The sequence below is a fragment of the Anser brachyrhynchus genome (genome assembly GCF_964034855.1).
Source record: "Anser brachyrhynchus genome assembly, chromosome: 4".
Classification (NCBI taxonomy): Eukaryota; Metazoa; Chordata; class Aves; order Anseriformes; family Anatidae; genus Anser; species Anser brachyrhynchus.
This window is the reverse complement of record NC_137698.1, coordinates 4,164,790-4,190,852: the sequence shown is the minus strand read 5'-3', so window position 1 is coordinate 4,190,852 and position 26,063 is coordinate 4,164,790. Positions and strand designations below refer to the sequence as shown.

Here is a 26,063-nt window from a genome sequence, read left to right as displayed (position 1 = left end):
GAAACAGGATTGTTGTCTTGCGTGTTTTCCATACACTTTCTTACATGCAAACATTTCTGCTCTCCTACGAAGCTGAATATACGTATCCAGTATAACAGTCATCCAGATTTGACATCTCCATTAATGACCTGTAGCACAAAACCAGAGTGGTTTTTCTAGAGAAAATTCTTAAAATATCTTACTCGTTAGAGTAACGTTGAGGATATTCTTTTTTTCTAGATAGGTACCTTCTGAGATTAAAGAAGGGGGTTTAGAAGTGGACATCAATCCAACTTGGAGGAGGACATAACACTTAGTCACACCGATATAAAAGCCTGATGCACAAACATATGCTTTTGTCTTCATTTCTCGTCCCATGCAGTAATGAAGCAAACACTTTAGGTGATGGATGTAGCCCAGATCCCTCCAAGTGTGCATATGGAAATCTCAAGGCCTGATTGCTGCAGCTAACTCTGCTAGGTGGAAATCCACGAGCTGTCTCCTTCAGCCTCCAGCAGTTCTCCTGATCTCCACAACAACCTCAGTGAGCTGCTGTTTTCTGAGAGAGGGCTTCTCCACCACGGCCGAGTGCCTTTTCAGTTGCTGGTTTGTGTTGCTGTAATGTCTGTGGGTGGCTGGAAAACCTTGTAAGCCTCAGCAGGAGCCGGACCTTTCCCTGTGGAGCTTGTTCCGTGAAGGGTGAGGAGCAACATGGGTCTTGGAGCAGTTGGCCTTTGGTGGCATGCAGCACGGGACCTGAGCCCACCCGTAGCTACCTGGTGTGCTGAGAAAGGGAAGGAGGTGGAGGCGATTTGTCACGAGCTGGGAAAATAACAAACAGCAAGGAAAGGGTCGTCATTAAAACGTGGCCCGTGGGGTGAAGGAGGAGGAACCTGTGAGTTCACATTAGGTCTGGTGCTTTTGGTAACCTGTTGCTGGTAGGTGTTTGGAAAAGAATTTAGAAATAAAGAAAAAAAAAAGGCACAAAAAGGGAAGTGCCTGGTGCACCGTGCAGTCTCTTGGGGGGATTTGCTCTCCCCTCAGCAGCACACGTGCCTGGGAAGCCGTGCGTCCCCTGCCTGCTGAACAGAGCCCCCTCCTCACGCCGAAGCCTTCACACCACCGCGGTGAGCCTCCAGCGGGAAGCGGGGGAAGAAATGCCTTGAAGTTCTTCTAAATACAAATTAATTGCTGTTTGAAGGATGCTGTGTAAACGCAGTAAGGTGGAGCAGCTCACGCTTGCTCCTCAGCAGCGTTGCTCCTCCCCGTTATTTGGTAGCACCGAACGGCAAGCTTGCTGCCAGCAGTAAGCAGATGTTAAGTGTCACTTTTGAGTAACCTCCTTGTAATCACATTTAATTTATAATTAACAGCTCTAACGTGCAAACGTTATGTGCGTCCTAGTAGGAGGGATGTAGACTGTTGGATCTTTGAGCACTTGTTAAATATTGATGACTGAGTGGCTAATGGCCGTGCAGTTAACTGATTTCCTGTCGTAGCAGAGGCTTGCTTAGAGCAGGCAGACATACAGCCTGATGATGTCTTGTTCCTTTACAAACCACAATGCCGCAGCAGAAGGAAAACCCAGATGGTCCATAACTCCAGGTGATAGTCCCAGCCTGAAGCAGGGCGTTAAGGAGTGGGGTTTTCCCCTCTCCTCCTGTCGGCGGAGTTTGTAAAGCTTTGAGCTGCCCCCAGTGAGCTGAGAAATTTCACCTGGAAAATATTCCACCACTTGGAAATTCAGAAATTTAGATATATCATAACTGCCTCATTTAGGGAGACTGAAATACGGTGAAGATGCTTTAGGTTCCTTCAGAGGAAGGAGTTTTTGCAGCTTCTGAGGTGACCTGTACTGTACATACTCCTTCAGATCAAAGCTGACAAAAAGGAGAAATGGGGTCCCTATCTTTTAGGGACGAGGTATAACTTTAAATTCAGCTTGTATACTTTTCCACTTTATAGTCATTAGCTTTGTTAGTCATTAGCATTAGCAAATGGTTTAGTTAGCGTATCTAAAATGAAGGTTGTCCTTGTGTGTTAGTGTTCTAAGGATGATTTTTTTTGCTCTTATCAAGAGAAAGTGGATGCAATGTGCCCAACGTGAGTTGTGGCTTGTTGCGTAGGACGGGCTGTAACCATCACAAGCTGACGCAGAGCACTCTGCTGGATTTATTTACCTTATTTTAGGGCTCGTTTTAGCGATGCTTCCACTCAAATGGGGACACCTCTGGAGGCAAAACTGGGCTTGAACTGCCAGCTTCAATTGGTGAGTTAGGCAGGTGAGAGGATTTACCGGAGATGGCTTAGAGGAAAGTTGCCTGCATAAAGCAGACTTTATTTGGTGTTGCACCAGGGAGCCTGCTGGCCGCAGCGGCCCAGTTCCTCCGTGGCAGCTTCGTGTAGGTGTATGGAGCTGGGTAAGAGATGCTGCCTTACCGTCGTTGCATTAGAGCATCTGGGGATAATCTGTTTGCGTTGGAAGAACGACATCTGACAGATGCCGATGCTTTGGTGGGCCTGGGGAGAAGGGCGGGAGCTTTTGGCTGCTGCTTTCCCTGCCTTTTGCACCAGCCCTTCAAGTAAATGTCCTGAGTGAATTCATAGAGGAAGAGGAAGCCGAGCAGCTCCTAATTGCCTGGAGTTCAAAGGCTCTGGGGTGAAAAGCGAGCAGCTAGCATGCAGATTTGCTTACCCCCCCGAGGGCACGGCGGGTGCATCCGAACACACCATGCAGGGCATACGGGGGCTTTGATCTTCTCTTACTGGGTTTAATTGTTTTTCTTAGGATAATAAGCTTTAGAAAAAGCCTATGGAGATCTCTACTGCAAATGTTTCTTTGTTCTCCTTGCCTGCTCTGCAGAAAGGCTACGAATGTGCAGGCTTCTCGTCCAGTCAAGACTTTGAAGGGTGGACAGGTGTCAGCAGCGTGGAAGCTGGCAGCATCAGCAAAGCCACAGCCTTTTGGTGTGTTTAGGTGAAAAGTCTTCTTCCATCACCATTCCAGAAGCTGAGACTTCCACAAGAAAGATGGAGAAGGAAGCAAAAGTGTCTTTTCTTGACATCTGGCAACACTTTGGCATGTCTCTTGGGGCACTGGCAAGGTTGGAAACCTCTGTCCACGAGTATTTGATAGTGGTAGGTCCTTAGACAGAAGTCCTCAAGTGCCAGGAGATGCTCATCAGGACCTTTGCTGAACTCTTGGGTAAGTGTGGCCTCAACAAGCACGGCTGCACTTCTTTCATCCCAGAAATGGAAGTGGATTTTCTGGGTGTCTCTGCTCTAGCAGCAACCTTTATTTGGCGGTCGCCCTTCTGGCAGGAATGTTTTTGAAGCTCATTCTCCCAGCAGAGCTCTTTTCTGAGAAGACAAACAGGTCATCTACTCAGATGAGTTTCATAGTTTGATGGTTCTTCTTTGCTTTGTTTTGGTCTAATGCTTATGTAGACCTCTGAGGAGTTGTCCTCCCAGGTAAAGTGGTGCTGTAGCTGGGGTGCTGGTGCTGAACCCAGCTTGTTGCTGCTGTTCGCTGAATAAAGGCTGGAAGCTCGTGACCCTACTGGTCACTGGTGTGCTTGTAGTGGCCCCTTGGATCTTGTTGCTTACAGGTTATTACCATTGTGGCTTTTGTCTCTCTTTTTTTTTTCTTTTTTTTTTTAAATATCTGTATTTTTTTTCCTGCTGCCAGGATCTAATAAATGGCAGCTTTACAGTTCCTGACAAAACTTGTTGAAGTTTCTTGTAAGTTATATTCTTAAGTTCTCTGGTTTCTGGCTGTGGATGTTCTTATAGTGGCTGCCTTAGACATTTTTTTGATGTTGCCCATCAGAAGCTATGGGAAGGAGAACGATTAGCCTTCTGCTTACTTGCCTTATTATGCCATTGTTTTCTCTGGTTAATTTTTAACAAGATTAAAAAGTATATTAAGCACTCCCTGCAAGTAGTTTGAGCATCCACAGTGCAGTAACAGAATACAAAGCTGGAATATAAACTAACCACTGAGTTCCTTTGGGGAATTACTCTACAGTTGTCTGTTATGAAGGATGTAAATCTTTGTACATGCATATTAATACCAACCACTGACAGAGAAGGGCTTTTGATTTGCTCTAATCTGTCAGTTCTTCCATCCCTGCCTATTTTTCTTCAACTAATCAAAAGAAAATTGTAGTTTCCCATTGGAAAGCTACCTATTTACAGCTGCCTGCCCTAAGTCTTTGGGCTCATCTAACTGCAGACCTTTAAAAAAAAATAGATGAAGGAACAGAGGTATGGGTGTTTGTTATAAAGACATCTTTTTATGGTCTGTTGTTTTTAAATAACTATATGGACAGGTCATTCCTGGAAACGTTGCTGCAGGCTGTGTGCTGCTTGGCTGCCTGCTGGGCTCAGCATGGCCGTGGCTGTATCCGCGGGATTTTAACAGGAGCACAAGTTTAACTGATGGGAAACGCTCTTCAAAAGGTAACTAAATAAAATTTAGCTGCTGACACGTAAGAAGCATGCAATGAATTATTTTTACGAATGGAAAGGTGAGCAATGGTTGCCGCTTGGGTTTATTGGCGTGTCAAGATTCCCCGTGGTTTGTGGTCAAACCCTGGGGAGGTCCAAGAGGTTACAAGACAGGAACACGCGAAGGGAACAGGTCGTGTCCACAGCGGGGAAGAGGTGAAGTCTGCTAGAGAGGTGGGGAACAGAGGTGTTGTCAAGCAGTGCCCGAAGGCATTGAGCTGTGAGGCATTGGAAGTCTGCACAGCGAAAGTAAAGAGCCTGGGAATACAGTGCTTAAACAACTCAGAAGTTCATCTTTTAGGTATATATAACACCCCCCTGCTTTTTATTGTTTGGGGATGGGTATGGTTAGTTGTATGCTAAATAGAAGAGTCCATTCTAAATGGAAGTGCTAAGGAGCAGCTCTCTGTTCTGAATTACTTCCTTTTTTTTTTTTTTGCCTGTGTGCTACAACCTGTCCGGTGCCTTCAATCCCAAAAGCCCTTTAAGAGAAAAACGAGAGTTGGCTAAAACTCCGGTAAACCTCTAAGTGTATAAATCTGACTCCACATCCTTCTGTTACTTCTCTTCTCTTATCTCGTTTCAGCTGAAATATAAACAAGCTTTTTCCTGGCTGGCAATTTGAAGAATTACTGTTTCTCCTAGAGATGAGTTGGAGCACTTTTTTGGAGGGAGATATGGAAACAGCTGTGTGCATTAAGATACTCTCTTTGTAGGATCTTTGTAGGAAGAGATGCAGCAAGCCCACTTTTCTTATCTCACGGGATCTATTATAAGCATATTTTTGAAAGCGAAGTCCCTCTTGGTACCCTTAAATATTGCAGCATTTCCCAGGCCAGGATTTCTGAAAGCATGGCAGCAGAGCAGAGATGCATTATGCAGGACAAATGACAAATCCTGTCTGTGCTGACAAATTAATCTTCGGACCTGGAGTGGTGTTGGAGAACAGATGGCACAGCTCTCGGATGTAGGCTTGCTTTCACTTTTGGTGAAGCGCAAATACATTTTCACGCTGTAATCCCTCCCTCTCAAAACCTCACCCCTTTAGGATCTGCAGACTTCCTTCTAGCTGTTGGATCCTGTCTCCCGTCCTGAAAGTGAAGCAGGTTGGGAAGAACAGCGGCTTTCGGGCAACCGGGCTCGATCGCAACTGGATAAAGATGCGAGATTTCTGGTGCCTTGGACTTGGGAAGGCTTTTAGATCTGCTTCCCAGTGTAGGAAGGGAAGAGAAAGAAGGTTTGATAAAATAGCGAGAGGAAATACTGGGTGGTTCTTTGTGTTCCTCCTAGTAATACGTTTTCCTTGTATAGTTGTCTCACTTCAAGGCCCGTCCTTAAGCTTGTTGGAAGTCATCTCCCTCTGAAAAGTGAGGGCCAGCTGCGTTGCCATTCCTTCTTCAAGATCACCGGGACATATTTACACTGAAATCACTGCTTTGCTGCAAGAGGCCTCTGGGTTACTTTTTCAAACTTGGATTTGCCCCGAGGAAGGGCTTAAAAATACTCTGGGGCTTTGGAATGAGCTGCAGGGTCGAGATGCACGTGTTGTAGTGCAGTCCCCATAGAGCCACGTGGATCATCTGGCAGGAGGTGTGGTAGGTCCCTGGTAAGGCAGGAAGTCTGAGTCAGGGGAAAATAAGGATATTTGTCATTGTTTTTATTTATTTATTTTTTAAATTTAGGAAGGAGAAGTACATCCTGAATACTCCCACGTGTCAGAAGTGTCATCCCAGGGTGAAATGCAGCCTAGCACAGCACGGTTAGCCCAGAATCTGTGCTGTCTCCTGCGGGGGGTTGTGTTTGGCCTGAAGCCTTCCAGAGGACGCAGCTGAATCTCAGCAACGTGCCTCGGAGCTGCCACTTGTGCTGAAGCCGTTGTTGCACGATGAGCTATGACCAGTAGAGAAGCAATGTAAGCAAGGGGGCAAATTACTGAAAAGTTGAAGAGAGGGAGGGAGAAGGTGTTTTTGCAGCTCAAACGAGCACTTGCAAAATGATGGTAGGTGGCTGCTAGGGCTCCTGATACCTTGTTTTCTTGCTTGTGTGATTGCTTATAAGCACAGCACAGAAATCTAACAGTCGATATCTCCAAAACAGGCCGTGGTGACTCATTTTAGAAAGGGAAATACATTCTGTGCAGTTATCGCAAACCCGGGCTGAATACAGATTCATTGTTTGGTAATCGCGGTTGTTCGAGATCTGCCAGCCCAGTGGACTGCGACAGCACCTGCTTTTTTCCTCCTTTCACTTGGTTTTTAACCTTTCTGGAATGTCTGGAGATAGCTTGATCTCGAATGGCAGATTGTTACTCCGTGATGAATTAATTGCTCAGTTCGTTTCTCTTAGAGTCAGGCTGGAGCCGACACCATTCAATACGCAGAGACCTTCTGGGTGTCTTTATTAGAGATGAAGAAAAAAATATATATGCAAGACAGTACAGAAGATAAAAGCAGCTATCTGTAGCATGTCTCTCCACTGAACAGTGGCTAACATGGCTTTTTTCCCCTCCTGATAAAACAAGGAGGCAGCATCTGGAGCGGTGCCTTCCCTGCGCTCCCCATCGAGTCCTACCTTGCCCCTTCTGGTGGCGCTTGGAGGCCCCAGGGCTCATCCTCAGGCATCGCAGCTGGTGATTTCCCCCAGGATTTTTACCTCCTCTCCTGCCCAGGGAAAAAGTGTAGCGCTGGGTTGCTGTTGGAAGGCTCGCTGCAAGATAGGTTTTAATTACTGTGTGTTTTAATGCAGCGTAATTAAAATAAAGGGTGGAAAGCTGACGCTTAGTGGAGCAGTGTGTTGTGTTAGTGTGCTTTTCTTTCTTACCATTGCCTTAGAGAGCAGGAAATGGGAACATGGGAGACCATAGCGTTGACAGTAGCAGGCTGTGGCACTAATTTTTCTGTAAAGGCTGCTTTGTGAGTTTGCCTTGAGGCACTGCCGAGCCCCCCTCATGCTACAAGAACAGGAATTGCCTGGCTGCAACGAGCAGCTTCGGGCAGCTGAGAGAGGACCTGAGCCTTCCGGGAGTAGTACCCCATTTTTGCTGTTGAAATAACAAAAGTGCCCTATCTTCTCAGGTTTATACAAGCAAAGAAAACAGATTTAAATACGTAGTTGTTGGTCGGCTGCGTTTTGATTCAGAGTTTTTCATAATCTTTTGGCAAGGCAAACCAAAATGGAATAAATCAAATGGTGTTCTCAGAAAGTCCACAGGTGATTTTTTTTTTTTTGTAGAATTCCTTATGCAAGGTAGCTTTTTCATGAGAAAAGTGCTCTTTTTGTTCTTGCTTTCCCTGCCTGCGTTGCAATTTTCCACAGAGCAGAAGTTATGGTTTGTATTTGCATATGCAGTGCTGAGAGAGATCGGAGGCTTTCATGCTCCCTCCTATAGTGAGGGTGATATTAGCTCCTTACATAAAACTGGTCACGCAGAAATTTGAGCTTAAGTTTGCAGCAGCAGTCACCCAGCCTCGTAAAAGATTGCTCACCGGATCAGTTAATTTCAGAAAATACGATGTAGGTAGGTTCGGTGGTTTGCCACTCTCAAAAGTGGTGGATTTTGGTGGTATGTTTGATTGAAATTACGCGTTTGTTAGTTTGTTTTCATAAAATAAAAGCAATATTGCTGTTCTCGTCTCTCCCCCACCCTGTTTCTGGCTGCTTGGCTCGGTCGTGCTGCTGCACTAGTGCCTGAAGCTGTGCTGTGACCCAGTCACCGAAGTGCCACTGCTGAGGTCGGAGAGGCGGCGTGCCTGCTCTGAGAGACAGGAGGTACCCTTGGGAACCTAAGCCCTTTGGAACCTAAGGAGACCCTTAGGAATGGAAATATTTCCTTAAACTCTGTACGTATTTTCCATTGTGCACCAGCTGGTGTTTCCACGCTGACTACATTGGGTTGCTCCAATCGGTTACCATGCCGTGTGTTAATTTCGTGGTGGCTTCTGCTGGCAGGGTCCTACCCTCAACCCGTGCCATTGTGCCGTGGCCGAGCACTGCTGCCAGGCGTCCTGTGTGAGGTGAGGACAAAAACCCCTGAACAAACCCCTGAATGCTGCTCACAAGCCCCTGGCCAGATTTCAGCACATGGCTGTGACTGCACTGTGGCTGCTTGTAGCCAGACATCCTGCCAGGTGCGTGCGTTTCTGTTGCAGAAAGGCTTAAAAACATCTCTCTTTAGCCTGTCTGTGGCTAGGTGAGCTCTCACATGTAAGAGAGTTAGCAAGATCGTTCTTACGGGATCTCAAGGCTGTGATGCAGCCATCTCGGGGCACGGCTGTTCCAGCTGTCAGCAGTGCTCGTGCAGGCGGTCGTGCCTTGGTCCTGCAGCGCAAAGCCCTCCCTTCAGCTGCGGTGATGGCTGCCTTCATTTCCTTGTCAGTGGCACAGCAGCTGCTGTTCCAAGCAGCGTGAAAAGGGCACGGCAATTCTGCTGTAGGGGACAAGCACATGATTTAATAACTTCGCTGAAACTGGAGATTTAAATCCGGAGGCCTAGGGAGAAGGTTAATTCAGCCCCTCGTGCTTCCCAGTTAATCCACCTAGTGCTTGCAGAGAAAGAGTTCATTACCGGGAGCTCAGTTCAATTCTACTGGTCCATGGCTTTTGCTTTTCTTCACAAATTCTTTGCTGGTGGTTTTAATGGATAGTCTTCTGCATACAAAGATGCTTTCAATGGATCATGAGTGGTAAATGTTAAAGTCTAGGGAATAATAGGATTAAATACCTTAACAGATCTCATTTTGATAAACTGAATTGAACATATTAAATTTTTTAATTTAATACATTTATATTAGTTACTAAATATATTAAAATATATATTCATTGTTGAATGCATTGTTTCCTCCATAAACAAAATAGATGCCCAAATTCACAGCAAAATCAATGAATTAACCTTCAGATACAGGCAGGCTGCGGTTCAGTGTCTGGGGAGGGCTGGACAACAGGCATCTAGACTGTGATGGCAAAGTTGCATGTCAAGAGTCTGTGTTGTAAAAACAAACCCAAACCTGTAAATAACCCTTAGAAGAAACAAGTAACACACGTTTACAGTTGTATGGAAGGCTACTGAGTATTACCACGGGCTGTTATAACCTGCGTGCTTCAGGGTCTTCTGCGTAAAACAGATCAAATTCTGAACGTCTTCTCCTTGCTGTTAGGCTGTAAGTTTCTAAATTTGTGTGTGTGTGTAATTGCCTCCCACAGACGGAGTCTGGTGGTAGGTAAGTATATGTGTGCTCTGTTGCAGGGAAACTCTTCTACTTGGGTGAGGAAATGACCAAATTACAGTGTGTATTGTAGCTTTTTGGCTTTCTTGGGCTGCTACCCCTTGTGTGTGTTTAATAATACTCGTGTCTAAGGTATTTTGCTATTTCATCTAGGTTTCTGACTGCCTTTGTTGCCTGAAGGTTGCATTACACAAATTTCTCAGTGTTGGACATCCCCGGAGTGGTTTAGTGTGGTTTAGTTTATTTATTCCTGAAAAGTGCTTGTTCCAGGTAGACACCCAGGGCAAAGTCAGTGTCTTTGAAACACACGATGCATGACAGATTCATTTATCACAGATAAATGTTGTGTTTATCCTAATGGGACATTCGTGTCCAAGCAGTCGAGCTTGTGATTCTTTAAAAGCAAATCACGTGAAGGCAACAAGCAGTTTCAGTGAAGAGACCTTCTTCACTTGTAGCTTGCCTTTCCTGCCTTCTCAAAGGGGTTTGGCCTGCAGATCCTGAAATGCTTTGGCCTTCAGACAAATGTGGTATATCATCCCTAAAGCTTCCCGGAGGAACGAGTGGTCCTGGTCATCTCTGCCCACTACTCCGGGGGTGTAGCGTAGAGGGGATGCTTCGTGTGTGCCTGCCAAGCTTTGGCAAGCTGCGTTGTCAGTGGCGTCTTTTAATGCCATGCATGTCAATGGCTAACTTCTGATAAATAGTATGTAATCATGAAGCAAAGGGGAGCGATCTTGGGCTGTAGTGGCTTTTATTTTATCCGATATAATTGAGTGCCATTCTGTTATTCGGCAGTAAGACTCCAGGTAAACGTCGTGCCCGCTTTTAGGACACGTTGCAGATGCCGGGGTGCTGCAGAACACCAGGTGGGCTGGGTGCTGCCTTTGCCGAGACCCCCCTTGCACCCTAACCTTTCTGAAACGTGCTCCCTGTGTTTGTGCTGCAGGTGCAGCTCTGGAGGCAAACCGGGACCTGGGCGCGCCGGGAAGGAGCCCGCTACAGCACGCTGGTGCCATCTGATGGTAAGGCTCCTGGTGGGGTCTTCGGACAGCTTCCCCGGGACAAGGGTGCTTGTCTCCATCTGCTAAGGAGAGAGATGCAAGCACGTATCTCACGAGGCTCGGTGGTGTGGCTTCTGCTCTGAGATGAAGTTAGTTGCTTGTCATACGTATGTTCCAGAAGACATCATAATGCGTGCATTAAGGAAATGTAGAATGTAATGCTTGGTTTTCTTTATTCATCCTGTACTTTAAAAACAACTTTTAAAGTTAAGCTGCAACTTACAATATTTTTTTTTCACTCCGTTTGTTGTTGTTCTCCCAGAAGTGACTATTAATTACAGGCATGGTCTTCCCGTGATAACTCTGACGTTGCCCACAAGAAGGGAACGCTGCCAGTTTGCTGTTAAACCAATGGTAGCGACAGTGGGGGCATTCCTGAAAGATGTACAGAGAGAAGATAAAGGAATTGTGAAAGCAGAAGTCTTTGCAACAGGTATCTTACATTCCTGTCTGTCTTCAGTTGATTTAAAAAGGAATTAATTCATTTTGTACTTCTCACTTGAAACGATTTCAGTCCTCTATCACGTTTAGCATCATTGCTTTTGGGATAGTTCCTGAATACTTCTGAGGTTTGCTGGTGTTTCAAATTCAGTATCTGAGTCTTTTTAGAAAGGCTGATTTAAAATGCAGAATTGGACATATTATAACTTCCCCAGTAGTTTCCTAGTTTCCTCTATTATTTTTTTTTTCTGGTAGCTTCTCTTTGTCCTGCTGTTTTTGAATAAATGAGTCTCTTCTGGTTTCCTTGGTATCTGTTTCTGTCCTTGTTCTCTGTGACTGTTCTGAAAGGCAACCAGTCTGGCTCCTAAATACGGTGTCTGCCAGTTGTTCCCTGTTCTCTGGAGCTGGAAGAATCTGTTTCCCCTAATGCAAATGTGAACTCCTATGTAAAATGTATTAGGAGCTAAGCAACCAGATAATGTGTGCAATGATAAAGGGCAGCTCTTTGAAACTCAGAGAGGTTTCATTAATCAGCTGGAGTACCGTATTTCGGGGCCCTTGGGTTGAAAAGAAAAGGCTATACTTACATGTTAGCATTGATATGATTTTTCTCCTTGTAGCATGTTGTTTATTCCATTGTCCCATTCATTCCGGTAATTTTCTTAAGCTCAGCGTTTTCATGTGTTTTGCTTCATTGGTCTACTCATTGCTGAAAGGTAACATCCAGTTAGTTAAACTGGCTTTCCACTTTATTTCTGAGACAACTTGGTTTGTATTTTGATGGCACTCTGCAGTTTTTGCACAGCAATTCTGAAAAGTTGGGTGACTCCTGCCCTAGGAGAGGACTTGATCTCAAACATACAGCTGAAGTGCAGCTCTCTTGGCTGAATCTGACACAACAGATGCCTGAATTTGGCTTCCCCTCATTTTCAGCGAATGCAAGTGGTTATTTCTGGGGAGGTGTGCAGCCCTTTAACTAAAAGCATTTGTTTCCTCACACCCAACTCCTCACCACCCTTCAAAAAAAGATGGTATATCCCTATTAAAAGATTTATTTTCCATCAGATAACACACAGAAGAAAGGATGGGGTCAGGGCAGGTTGTCCAAAGGTTCATAACTGTGTGCACTCTTAATGTGCCCTTTCTTCCTGGTTGATAGTTCAGGGAGCTGCAGGGACTGAAAATAGATCGATGCTTCTAGATTAGGAAGCCATGGATCTTGGAGAAGCTGTTTTGGTTGTCTTTGAAAGTTGACTTAGTAAAGCAGAAAAATATCACATAGAGCAATGTATTTGCATTCTCTAGATCAATGGAGGTGTGATCTGTGTGGATCCCAGCGCATGCGTGAGCTTCATGTATGCCAGAGCTTGTGCATGGTTTTGATTTTATGTTCTATCTGCTGGATAGCAAAGGTAGAAAATTCTCTTTAAAAAGATAATTTTCTGAGAGTGTCCTGTATTTTTCAGAAGGCACTGTGGCAAATCATCATTGTCAGCAGCTGGCCTTCCCCTTAACATGCAAGTTTTCACTGAAGATGATTCCTCAGGAGGTTGAGGCAGGGCTAACCAAGAACATGCAAACAGTCACCTCTCAGTACTGCTGTCTCTGCAGAAACATCCATGAAATAAGTGTCTGTGATTCAGTGATGAATCCCATCTTTCTGTGTTATGTCAGGAAAGCTCCACGTTAACTACTCATTCTGCTTCAGTGCGAACTTCAGTTGGTTGTGAAGCACAGTTCAGGCTGTTTTCACCTAGTTCGGGCTGTTTTCATCTGTTTAAACCCCCAGCTTTGGAGTAAAAACCCCGTCTGCTCTGATTAAAACTGTTTTGGTTCTCTACTCTGTATTTTCAAGTGACGGGTAATTGTAAAGGAGGAGATCAGCTTAGATGTTTAATTCATTAGGAAACTGATACTGTAAAGAGAAACTATTGGTCAAGTGTTCAGAGTTGAAACATTTATTACTAAAGAAAAATTATTAAGTTTTGATTTAATGCAGACACTTTTCTGTGTCATTTAGCCAGTAAATGAAGCCCAGCCTTAAATGAAAGCATTAGTGCTGTACTTGATGGCCCACTTTCGTTGTCGGCAGATCTGCAGAATTTCTGTAGACAAAAAATATCCTTTTGTCCACATTTGAACACCTGTGCTTAGGTGTAGGAATGCCCGTATGGAATTTTCTGAAACAAAACAAGCCCTCCTCCCCAAACTTTCCTGCTTTTCAGCTAATGAAAGGTTGGACAGGTTAATAAATGTGTGTTGTATCAGATCCAGAACAAAGAGCCTGTCTGGCATTTTTTTCCAAAGGATTTTTTTGCTTAAATGTCACTTTATAAATGTCACCTTAATTTACATGCAAATGAGGTTTCATGTTCTATTACACCGTTTAAAAGAAAAGGGGGGGGTGGGCAGAATAAGTGGATGGGCACATTAACATTTCAGATTTTGGACTGAAAGCAATAGCCTTCCGGGTTTGCTTTCTTACCCACGTCAGGTGGGTCGGGGAGCCAGATGGTGCAGTAGCTCGTGGAGTTCAGCAGCCTCCATCTCAGCAGCTGGGGCCAGGGCGCAGAGTTACAGTGAACAAATAATTGAAAAAACAAACAAAATACAAACAAAAAAAGTCAACCAGGACAAGTTTTTGCATGCAAAAATCTTCATCGTATTTTGTAGCCTGATCATAATTCATCTCAAGAATAAAGCCTCTGTTTCCTGCTACTGCGCACCCCTCTGCAGGGGCAGGGGAAGATGCCACACGCAGGAAATGAAGACCAGGTCAAACAGGAATTGGGGAGCAGCTGGGCTCTGGCTTTTGAGCCCCGCATGCCACGGTGATGTGTCCAAGGCTTCTTTAGCCACCCGACCCCCCGGTGGTGCTGGGTCGCTCTGGGACCTGCTGGGCTCAGGCCAGTGAGAGCTCCAGGGAGCCAGCGCTACGTTTTGCTGCTGCTGACTCCGGGAGGGCCTTTGCTGTCTCTTCAGCTCCTCGTGGGGTGCGACGTGTTCCCGTGCCTCTTAGCTGCGCTGAGCTGTGATAGGCACTGACATGAGCAGGTGAGAATAGCGGTAATGCACTAAAGAGAGGTGGTGGGTTTTGCTGCTTCAAACTTCAGGCCCCTTCAAACAGGGAAACAAAAAACTGGACAGAACAGATCCTTCAAATTTCAGCAGAGGTTTTGAATCCCCTCTGCCCTTTCTTGTTGAATGTCAGATAGGAAGGGATCCATTTCTCACATGGATGCAACTTGTTGTTCAAGACACCACAAGTCTACCAGTGTGTGAATTTTGCTAGGTCGGCTGCGCTGGGAGTGCCAGTATTAGTCATAATCATAACACAAGAGAATACAATATGCCTGCTCATATTAGGGACAATATCATTATATTTCTATCCATTTTTATATTCGCAGATCTGATTTTTACATTCAATGAGGCTTTTAAAAGTAAGCCCTGAGCCTCCTTTTCTAAAGGCTTGCTCAGATATGCATTATGAAATCTCTTATGAGAGACACTTTCTTCATTAATGACCGCTATATATGTTTTTTTTATTATTTATTATTATTATTTGTTGAGTGGGAGTTGCTTGGGGAAATAACTTTTTTTTTTTTTTTCAAAATTTCCTGCATGCTTCAGGTCCTTGGTTATGTGTGTGTTTGTGTTTTGAAGGTCTGCAGCCAGATACTGTCTCCTTTATCCAAACAATGCAAATAGAGATGCTAATACTGAAGAGCATGGTGAAATTAAATGTGAGAAATGTGTGTAATACAGAGGGACAGTCGCATTGGGGTAAAGCACTGAAGACCACCTAGTGAAACAGTAGTAAAAGTAGTAGTAAAACCTAGTGACACTGAGAGAACTGTAAAGTCCGAATGCTACTTGTAGAGAAGGCATTAGGCACACACTCAGTATTAATGTGTTCCTCCTTACTGTTTAGTATCAGTTACTGGGTAATAATGGCAAACATTAATGAAAATCAGGTAAGGTTTAAGATTATTTTCAATTGGAATACTTTATGGCTTAAATCTTTCATCCGCAGATGGTAGCAAGGTTTCTGATGCAACCTTGATGGAGGTCTTACTGAGGAATGACTTTAAGCTTCTTATCAACAGCACAGCATACAGTGTGTCACCTCCTGTAAAAGGTAAGAGCCATGCTTAATAACTCTGATTATCTCACTTCATCTAGTGAGAGTAGTGGGAAATCTCAGACAAGTGGAACCTCTCAGGAGAAAACAATTTCTCTGTGGTTTTGTACCATTGGATGATCCTACTTTTGGGGTTGAGGTGGGGAGAGAGAATGGAGAGGGGTAGATTCTTGAAATGTTTCATATGACAAACACTTTCTCTTCAGATAAGCTGAGTAGTGAGCATGCTACTGAAATGGAAGATATCAAATCCTTGATTCACAGACTGTTCGTGGCTCTGCATTTAGAAGATCACCAGATCAGGAAGGAGAGAGAATTGCTACAGAAACTGGACCACCTGAAAGAACAGCTGATGCCTCTTGAACAGGTTGGAAGAAGAGGGTGGGGGGTTGTTTATTTATTTTTTTAAAATACAAAAGCATTTCCTCTTATCAAGAGTAAGTCCTGTGATAGAAGAAGATCAGCATGAAAGGCTAGGGTGTGTCTGCTGTGTTTGTCACGCAAACAAAGTCAATTCAAATTCAATTCAAATAATTTTCAGTTCAGTTCTTTCTCCCTCCTGCTTTGTGTGTTCCCTGGGTAGAAACCACAACACCTGGACACATGGCTAGCATTGGGATTGAGCATCCACTTTGCTGGCTGAGTTCTGAGTTCATTACAGAAAAAACAATAGTGAGATAAAAATCATCTGTGGTTTAGGATAGGGTTTTCTGTGTCAACAAGGCATCAAGGCAGATTGTGTGGACTAATGGTTGCTGTAATCCAAGAGGAGAAAGTATAAATGTTGATCTGAGGCAAGTTAAGGTAACCAAACTTGAGCAGAGGAAGCCAGAAAGAGCCTGACAGGATGGGCAAAAACTTTTCCTTGGCTTCAGACCTGCTGCGTGGGGACAGCCTCAGCATCAACCAGAGCTGCCTTGAATGATAAGTGGAAATCCAGCAGATGTAAATCTCTAGTAGGGGAGGGGAGATTTGACAGCAGCATCTGTTGGTGCACAGCAGTCAAGAGGTCTGGTTGCCCTTGGATTTCAGTCCTTTTCTTACTTGACAGGTTAAGTCAGTGAAAGGAGAGTACTGAAGAAGAATCCAGCCCAGCAGGAGTAAATATGGTGCAACTGACAAGCAGCTCCTCAACTACTGTTTGTTTGAACAGGGTCCCGTATTTCTTCTCCCTAGATGAAAGCCAAAATCATGGACAGTGCAGATGCAAAGACCTCCAGGCTTCTGTGGGTTGGCTTAGCTCTGATGTCAACACAAGGTGGAGCATTGGCATGGCTCACGTGGTGGGTCTACTCGTGGGACATCATGGAGCCGGTCACGTACTTCATCACTTATGGGAGTGCCATGGCTTTCTATGCCTACTTTGTTCTTACTAAACAGGTGAGTCCTCCTCCTGGAAATGTCTATTGTATTGTAAAGAAGAGTATTGTAAAGAAGAACTGATTCTGAAAATCATAATGTTTTGGGCTCTGATGAACACATAATTTGGTATGAAGCCTTGCCATCAGATGAGGGCTTGTTTGGTTTCTGATGGGACTGATACAACACCTTACGTTATCTGAAGTCAAGCCAGGTACTGTTACATGTGCACTGCAGACCAGGTGCTGAGCAGAACTACTACTGCCTGTAGGACTTCATAACCTAGGGAATGAGAAGTGATGAATGAAATCTACCTTTTATTTTAGATCTTGGTAGACCATTTTCAATAGTAAATGGCACCTGGCTCATTGCTGTAAAGGGAGAGCAGCTAGTAATGCTGTGCCAGTTCATGAACAAAAAGCAAACAAACAAAAAAAACACAACAGATCTTAACTGAGCTGCACAATACAGGCAATCCTGTAAGACTTAGCTTCTTTTTCCTATTTTAGCTCTGTACTTTACTCCCAAAGTGGACATCTGGATGTCCGACTTTGTGATACAAAACTCTTTTGTTTTCTAAAGAGCTATGTGGAAGAGTAACCACTGCTTCCTTCTATAATACCAATGGATCCATAGACCTCATGAGATGTCAGTTTCCTTTAGTGAAAAGGGGGGATGTGTCTATTCTTATGAACAGCTGGCTCTGAATTTTACTCCTTCTCACTGATTTGTAAGAAGGGCTGAGGTATTCCTACTTTACGTATATAGATATACATAAATCTCTAAATACAGAGATTACTACTTGGCTTTTTAGAACAGCCGTTGGCACCTTTTCTTGAGATGGAAAGTCTTGGAGAAATAACTGTTGAACTTTCTCTGCCTCCTTGGAAAGTCATATCCATTTACTCAGGTGGCTTCAGTCATGAAGATCAAGCTATGTCATTATTATGATTGAGAATTCCTGTAGATGTGATAAAAATGATTTCTACCATGTGTCTGAAAGGCTCTTAGGATCACACCTCTACATGTAGCTTCTTAACAGCGCACGTATTGTGTGTGCATCTGTGCACACATCTGTTGAACTAGATAAACCTTCCTGAAACAGGCTGAATTTTTCTGACCTCTACTTGTTTTTCTTGCTAACCTCTTATCCGTGCCCCTCTTTCTTCACCAGGATTACCTTTACCCTGATGTTAAGGACAGGCAGTTCCTCCACTACTTCTACCGGAAATCAAAAGCCAAGCACTTCAATGTGGAACAGTACAACAAACTAAAAGAAGACGTAGCAGAGGTATTTAAATACAGTCCTTAAATAATGTAGTAGCCTCTGGGTTAAGACTTCTTCAGTAAACTCTCAGCTAACAGAAATTGACCTCAAGGTTTGTTACATTCAGAGCAGCGCGTTGCTTATCAACCAGTTTGAGCTGTTTAACCATCCAGTGTTTGCCATTGACATGTAGACTACTTTAGTACGTCGTCGGTAAGGGAGAGTGCATGAGTTAAATTTCAGACAGGTTAGTTTTTGAGCCCTGCACATCTGCTTTTTCCATACTTGACTATGTTGCATTCCCAGCAGTTCTAATAGAATAGCTGTGTTGCTTTCTGAGGCTTGCGGCGCTGATGAGGTAACACAATCTTCTCCCTTCCTTGGAAGGAGACATTCCTGCAGAGTTCAGCATTTGACAGCTTAATCCTACTCCTTAGGTAAAAGATTTCCATCCGGTCTCCTGTATTGTAGAAAAGGTGGGGTGTGTGCTTGGGAGAAACAATGTGGTCTTCATGGGGAAAAAAAAAAAAAGTAGCAGATCCTACTCCTCAATTCTTATTTTCCCATCCCATCTCTGACCCAGTGTTCAGCGTGTCATTAAAGAATATTGAAACTACCCCTAATTTTGGTTCAAGACCTGTGGTTAAGGGTATTGTTTCATGAGTCAAAGCTGGCATAAGGTTAGATAGTCTAATACTTTTTCAACAGACTGCGAGTATGGGTTTTGTAATTGTAATTTCAGGAAAATAATCCTTTGGGGAGGGTGGGGGAAAGGTGGTGTAACAGGGCATACACTGCTCTCTGGAGATGGGCTGAATGACCTGTCTGTAAATGTTCAGCGTCCTCCATGTGATTCGTCTGGTTTCTTGCACAAGACCAATGTCTTCTTTCTTGTGCTGCAGGCAGAAGAATCCCTGAGGCGTCTACGCCAACCTCTGCACCTGAGACTTCCGATCCAGGAAATTACTAACAAGGACTGACGTTGTTTTGGTATACATTAGAATTGTCCTTTCAAACCTGATGTGAACATTTAGTTACCCTATAGAAACTGGATATTTTTGACCACTATAGTTTTGAAAATTACAATAAATATCTATAAAAATGATTTGCTCAGTTGATGGCTTTGTTTTGTTTGCCGTTATTTTTATTTGCTCTATGTTTTCAGTCCCTTAAGGAAGTTGCTGAAGCAACGTTCTTCAGATATTTGTCAAATCGCTTCAGTAAAATGGAGGTATTCTGCTTCCTGGTAAAAATGACAGGGATGTTTTTTAGAACAAGGGCTGTCTTTTTAGGACTGTGACTATAGCACAGCGCTAGCGCTAGCTTAGTAAATAAGTAACTCTTGTATTAAGTATTACTGATTTGCTTTCTGTTTCCTTTTCACTAGCTCTGTTCTCTGATTTTGTTTGTTTAACACCACTGGTGGAGGTTAGACTTGCATCCAAAGTAAGCTGTTTGTTTTAGTCAATATTGCTGGAAAACTAACATACATCAGACTCATTTACTGTAAAATTATTTGTTTTATTGTTGCATTTTATTGACAGGACTTATCAAAACATTCACACATACATGATTTATACAAAGCTTCTAAATAGCCCTATTAAGCCTAAATATCTGTGACTCAGAACACAGTATGCGGAAGGACTTAAGTAAAGCAGAGCCAGTAAGTCAATTATTTTATACCCAGGAAAGTGGATTAAGCCACTTTGCTCAGCTTGAGTTCTCCATCATCCCCCCGAGTTAAGCACGTGTACCAATAACGTAAAAACTAATTAAAAAAATAATGATAATTTGCTTCCATTACATATGGAAGTACTTCTGTTACATATGGAATTGCAATTACTGATGCTGCAGTTGCAGCAACCTGCAACATCCTATGGTGACAAACGTGCTGTCAGTTTTGTATGCAAAAGGACAGTGTACAGCCGAGCTCTGGAGCCGAGGGGAGGCAGAGGCTGATCCAACACCACGGCCTGAAGTATAAAGGTGTGTACATGTTGTAATTTACAGAGCTGCTAGAGATATCCAGCAGAGTTATAAGCGACCCTGGACCCTATAAATGATTTGCTTTGAGATCTATACAAGATGAGCTTTCACCACCACGGAGTGTATTTGTACCCAAAGTACGTAAGCAAGCTATTCGTGGTCTCACTTCACTACTGCTCGCTCTACTCCTTGCAAAGCACCAGCAAGCTTTAACTGTAGCACAAATGTAAATGATTTGCAAGCAGAAGAAGCACTTTATTTGCATTAATACTAAATTGCACTCAAGGAATAAAGTTCCCTTTTAGTGTTGAGAGAAAATTAAAACAAAAAAAGTCTTAAAAAATCATCCTTGATAAATCAATAAAAATTGGAAGGCAGATATGACCGCACACAGATTTAAAAAGATGTCTTAGAAATGTATTCCCTGTAAACAGTGCTCTTTGAGCAAGAAAAGTTAACCTAATGCAGTATTTAAAAAGGTTTGGAAATAGTAAAAATGTGCCATAATTAGAAAGCAAGCAAGCAAAAATCTTACTTTCTTCTTTAAAAGCTATCTACAGTACTCATTTCAATGAAATCTGAGCACCTTTTACTAGTCTTGCACCAGCAGACTTTTCCCAATTTCCCTGAGAGGAACAGAGCTGTAATACTATCTTTAAAATCACTTTAAAAATTTAGAAACTATTGCCTATACCAACTATAAGATTTGAGCTCGGTGTTTTTGCAAATAATCGTATAGAATATTTGTCTCCTGATCTAAGATAGTGTTTTTCTCACTTCTACAGCCAGTATTAAAAACTGTCATTGCTAAATAATAACCTACTTAGATTTTGGATGAAAATACAATTTTTTAGTTAACATTGAGGCAAAACAAGGAATCTGTTTTTTTCCTATAGCATTTATGTCCTTGCACACATCCACTTTGCGATGCGATACTTTTCTGTTAACGACAGTGAGAAGTTCTGTGAACTCCAAGGAAGAGCCATGCTTCTTCAGCGCCTCACACAAATCTTGAATGTACCAGGAGCCATTTATGGTTTCACGGTGAGAAAAGTAACCTATTGTAGAACAGGAACATAAAATGATACTCAGTTTTAAGTACCCACTGCCACCCGATAAACATTCACGAATTACTCCTTGCTAGCCTCACCCATTAAGTATAATCATTGAGATTAATAACGGGTGTAAATCTTATCGTGTCAATTATGCAATTTTTCTAGAAACTGTAGACAGGAAATGTCCTTGAGATCACTTATAGTGCTTGGCCAAGTGGAGTATGGTTCAGGGACAGGTGGCTTATTGTACACAGGACTGTATCTGCAAGTTGCAAGAGAGCAGATGGGACCGAGGACAAAGATAATGTGGTGGACAGGGGAGGACAGCCATGTAGTACAGGGAAACTTAAAAGGCACCAGCGTACTACAGTCCTGGAGAAAAGGGAAACGCTCGCTGTCAGAAGACAGCTCAGCAACAAGATTATGACAAGAACGTCTCTGCTTGGCAAATTAACTGCAATTTTGATGGTTTGTTTTTACTTTTTCCTTAACATATGGGGCTCCTTCTCAGATAAGACGTCACTTATCAGACATGCAAAACAGATGACCTGGAACCGTACTCATTTTGACTGCAGAATGAGGAAGTGTCCAAACTTGTTATTGAAGTATCAGACACACACATGTAAAATAATAGAACTTTACCTTGTGCCACAGAATAGCACATGAGAAAGTCTGCACCAGCAGGCAGGGTGTAGACACCAGCTGCATCCACTTCAGTCTCGTTAACAATGGTTTCTTCTGTGCCGTCTACTGTATCCTGAACAATAACTGGATCGTCATGTTTATCACCTCGACATGCCTGTTAGAGAGAGAAGGATAAGTCTGCCCTCACTTCTGTGAAGCTCACCTTTGTTTCTACGATGCTTTTAAGCAGGGGGGACTCCTATTCAGTATGTTCCTCATTAACCGTGAATGTGGACCCATAATGACCCATTTCGATCTCTATCAATTAAAATCTCGGTGATGAAGTCCACTAAAAGCTCTGAGATGATCATGGAATCACTGAGATTGGACGTGGGACCTCTTGAGTTCATCTCACCCAAGCCTCTTAGCTCAAGCAGGATCAGCTAAAGCAAGTTGTCCAGGACAGGACTATACCCAGCTGGCTTCTGAGCATCTCCAAGGATGGAGGGAAACTCTACAACCTCTCTGGGTGACATCTTCCGCTGTTTGACCACCCCACATAGTTTAAAAAAAAAGTTCCTGTGTTGAGATGGGGCTCCATGCATTTTTTGTGCCCACTGCCTCTTGTTTTGTCACTGTGCACTGCTGAAAAGAGTCTGGCTTCCTTTTCTTCCTTCCCTCCCATCAGGTATTTACATACATTGATAAGATCCCCTTGAACCTTCTCTTCTTTAGGCTGAACAATCTCAGCCTCTCCTCGTATGAGAGATACCCTCCAGTTCCCGAATCATCCTCACAACCCTGTGCTAGACTTGCTCCTCTAAGTCCTTTTCTTTCACGTACTGTGGAGCCCAGAACTGGACACAGGACTCTGAATGCAGCCTCACAGGTGCTGGGTAGAGAGAAAGGATCACCTCACTTAACCTTCTGCCTGCACAAGCATTGAATAAATGCTCTGAAGCACAGCCATCATTATACACTCTCTAGTTGTTAGTTGCAGGATTATTTTTTTTGGTAAGAAGTCAGTAAATTAACCCGGTATTACCAGTGTTGCAGAAAAGCTACACAGGGAGAGTAAGAAGGTAAGAACACACTTAAAAGGTACAAAGCAGGTAACAGGCATTAGTTAAGAGATATCACATAAGAGGAACGTGAAAATTTTCTTTCCTTTACAGTGATGAAGTTCTGTCCTTGCTGTTTTCTCTGTGATTTCCGAAGGTAAATATTATACTGATTGTTCTTTTTGCTGTAAAAGAACTCAGTTTATGAACTGGACTAAGTGAATTTGCTTTTTGATGAGTATATTTTATAAATGTTTCCAAGTACTACTTGTAATATGAAATATACAAATATTTTCCATCTTTGGCACCAGATTATTTTTTTTAAAAAAGCTAAATGAGTCCTAATGAAAAAAATTATTATCCATGTGGTGATTTTCATAGCAGCCTTGTGCTTATGTCAGCTTTCATTTGAAAAAAGGTAATTCTTAGAATCACTCTATAAACAACTAAAGTACAATCTGGTTCTCATTTGAGTTTGCTAGTTGTAACCTGGATAAAGACGGGCTGAAGCCCCAAGTAACTTGGTTTGACCCCATAGCTGACTGCTGCCTACAGGAAGCTGGACCACAGACCTCCTGAGATCCCTTCCAACTTGCACTATCCCTTGAATGAAGGACTGAAACAGCAGATTATGTATGGGTTTTATTTGACTGCTTAACACCAGCAGTATTTCTGAGCCAATAAAGCCTTAAATTGATTCTTTAAATTCTACAGAGACGCTGAATATTGGTCATGGAATGAAAAAAAAATAAATAAAAAGGAAACTTTCTCTTATGGAAAGACTATTTCAGAAAAAAACGATTTCTCTATTACAAGAAGATGACACAGGTCAGTGTCAACACCAACGAATTCAGAAACCTTACCTGAATGATAAATATCTTCGGCTTTCCTACCAGACTCGGGCACTTGTCTCCCCTGAACATGTTTGTGATTGTCTCAATTTTGATTTGGCCATCATGTGCATAAACATGATCATTCTCACCGTGACTCAAGTATACACAAACAAAGCAGTCGGCATCGCTGTGGTCATCCAGAGAGGCTGAAATATCAAGTGGTGTTTAGATGACTAGAAAGTGATCTTCAGGTGTAAAAAACATGGCACATTTGTATCCTATTATTTAATCTCAGATCAATCATTTTTCAAACGAACCCTATTTTCAGATAGCGTAATACTGCAGAGATGTGAAGTTAAAATAATTAAACATGGCTGAAGAGTAATGCCACTAAAAGTAAAAAGAACATTATTAACTTCTAGCTGCAAGTTAACTACTTTCAGCTCCTAGCAACTTTGTTGGTTCTCCCAAAGAAGATTGCTTACATTACAATAAAAGTATCTTCAGTCTAACACTTAAGTCCCTTTAACGTTAAGCAATTCCACTGGTGCACAAGAAGTATTTTAAGCTAGATGAACATAGTAATTGGAAGAAAAATATATCTAGAAATTCTGCTACAAATAGACATAACCAATATATAGTATCCTACCTTCATGAACTTTCTGCAGCACATCTTCTGCTTTCAGGTCATCAAAATCTCTGACTTCAAATCCTAGGTCTGTCAAGCTGTTGTTAAAACACATAAGCATTAGTAAAAACCTTTTCTCAAATTACATGTCAGTTCCTACCAACTTAATTGCTTTCACTGTGAGAGAATGAGTATTCATGTTTATGCATTATTTATGAAAAAAAAACCAACAAAAGTGAACTTGATGTTGGTCTCAAACGGGTGTCCAGTGCAGGTGTAGTACATAAAGTTGCTTTGAAGACCCTCTCAAGTCACAGGACGTGCCAGCAGTTTCTGTGACTAAGAGGAATGTTCCTTGAAGCTTTTTTATGTCTTTCTTTACCAAGGTTGCACAGGTGCTTATGTCTGTGAAATATTTTCTTCTGTTCTTAAACATAAGATCTAGGTAACTGCTTATTTCTGAAGTTTATTTTTTTAAGCTTTGGTGGAGAAACCAAGTTTCTTACCTGCGTTTCAGATTGTTTCTGTCTGCAGAAGTCCCACGTCTTTCTGGCAGCATTAACTGCCAATAAAAGCGCTCATGATTGAAGATCAGTGCAACTCCTCTTCTTTGATGGTTCATTTTGTATTGCTCTGCAGGGTCATATGTTTGTCTGTTGCCAGGGATGGAAAATTTTCTTGATGAGTTGCTAGTTAAATTCCCTTCCCATATTCCTGCTGGCTGAGGCTTCTGAACTTGACTAGAAACTTTGAGAATCCAATTTCAGAAATGCAAAATGTGTAATATTATAGAAAAAAACTAAATCATTGAGTCTTTTTGAGAAGCTTGGGCACATTAAGCTGTTCAATAAAAACACGCATTGTGTAGGTTCAAGGCTCTATCAGGTAGTGTTGAATAGTTTATCTACCATGTATTTGCATTTACAGTTTTCAGGAGGCTGTCTCATTAGTAACACAGTGAGGCATATAAAAGACCTTCAGATTTGGCTCCAGTTCTCCACACTGTATTTTTAGCTAAATATTATTTTAGCATAGTTGAATGGCGCATATTTATTTATTTGGAATTTTAACTGTGTGAGGTTTGCTTCAAGTTCTAAATAAACCGAGTGCTGCATCATAAGCAATAGGCTATGTAGTGTATAGTGGCTGATGAGGTGGTATACGCACTGTTTGCAAGAGGAGAATGAGTTGGTATTATTTACCCTTCCAAAATGAAAGCTCAGATGGTACAACTGTTCATCTAAGTGTTTAACAATTAAGCAACAAAGCACTAAAGCTGAGAGACAGTGCTGGCACAAGCACAAATGATCAACCCAGCTTCTGAGTAGAAGAATTTTAAATATTAAGGCAACAAATAAAGAGTTTGGAGTAGCGTTCAGTGATTTTGTTGTTTTATGAGCACACATAACATAGAGGTCTGTGACAGCATGCTATGGACTGTACGCCTGGACCCAAAAGGTCCTTTCCAAGCTTTGGCATGGATGTATTTAGAGGGACAAAGCATACAATCTTGCTGCTTCTGTTGACAAGAGGCGGTGGCGCAGGGAACAGAAGCTAAAGGACTTCTGCCAATAGCCCTGGCAACAGATAAGGCCAGTGTTATAGGTGTACAGAATGACACTCCAGGTCATGCTGCCCTAGAAATGTCTGTAGGCAGAGCTTTAGTATTTGGCATGTTACTGTTTATTTCCTGCTGTGTTCAGTTTTGGTGCAATTTGTGGAGGAAGTTCAGAACACTTGCCTGCAGAAGTTACTTAAAGATCACAGTTTATTCCAAAATGCTTTTGTTTCACTGCAGAGTGACGGAAGTGTTTCATTAAGTATTTCTACCTCTCCACTTTATTATGAGCAGCTGGTTAATAAAACTTTTTGTAAGATCTGCAGCAGAATTCAA

The 26,063-nt window shown here is 42.7% G+C and overlaps 2 protein-coding genes and 1 long non-coding RNA gene across 7 annotated transcripts in view; 2 read left to right on the top strand and 1 right to left on the bottom strand.

The window, feature by feature from the left end:
* Positions 1–19,087, top strand: part of MCUB (mitochondrial calcium uniporter dominant negative subunit beta) — a 39,178-nt gene extending 20,091 nt beyond the window's left edge. For all 4 annotated transcript variants that reach the window (XM_080592148.1, XM_080592147.1, XM_080592146.1 and 1 more), the window contains exons 2-8: positions 10,660–10,735; positions 11,037–11,207; positions 15,249–15,353; positions 15,563–15,723; positions 16,533–16,736; positions 17,890–18,006; positions 18,885–19,087. In XM_080592148.1, coding sequence (XP_080448274.1) covers positions 10,660–10,735; positions 11,037–11,207; positions 15,249–15,353; positions 15,563–15,723; positions 16,533–16,736; positions 17,890–18,006; positions 18,885–18,962 — 912 coding nt within the window. In that variant the 3' untranslated portion in view covers positions 18,963–19,087. The remainder of the gene's footprint in view (positions 1–10,659; positions 10,736–11,036; positions 11,208–15,248; positions 15,354–15,562; positions 15,724–16,532; positions 16,737–17,889; positions 18,007–18,884) is intronic.
* On the top strand, positions 685–10,653 carry LOC308195169. The gene is made up of 3 exons (XR_013951301.1): positions 685–6,400; positions 6,835–8,005; positions 8,173–10,653. It is a non-coding gene; the product is annotated as an uncharacterized lncRNA (long non-coding RNA).
* A 395-nt stretch (positions 19,088–19,482) lies between the features above and the next one.
* Positions 19,483–26,063, bottom strand: part of CASP6 (caspase 6) — a 9,662-nt gene continuing 3,081 nt past the window's right edge. The window contains exons 4-8 of one of the 2 annotated variants that reach the window (XM_080592150.1): positions 24,676–24,916; positions 24,191–24,267; positions 23,572–23,747; positions 21,666–21,822; positions 19,483–21,026 (exon numbers count right to left, since the gene is read on the bottom strand). In XM_080592150.1, coding sequence (XP_080448276.1) covers positions 20,788–21,026; positions 21,666–21,822; positions 23,572–23,747; positions 24,191–24,267; positions 24,676–24,916 — 890 coding nt within the window. In that variant the 3' untranslated portion in view covers positions 19,483–20,787. The remainder of the gene's footprint in view (positions 21,027–21,665; positions 21,823–23,571; positions 23,748–24,190; positions 24,268–24,675; positions 24,917–26,063) is intronic. The other variant, XM_080592149.1, reaches the window with a different exon arrangement.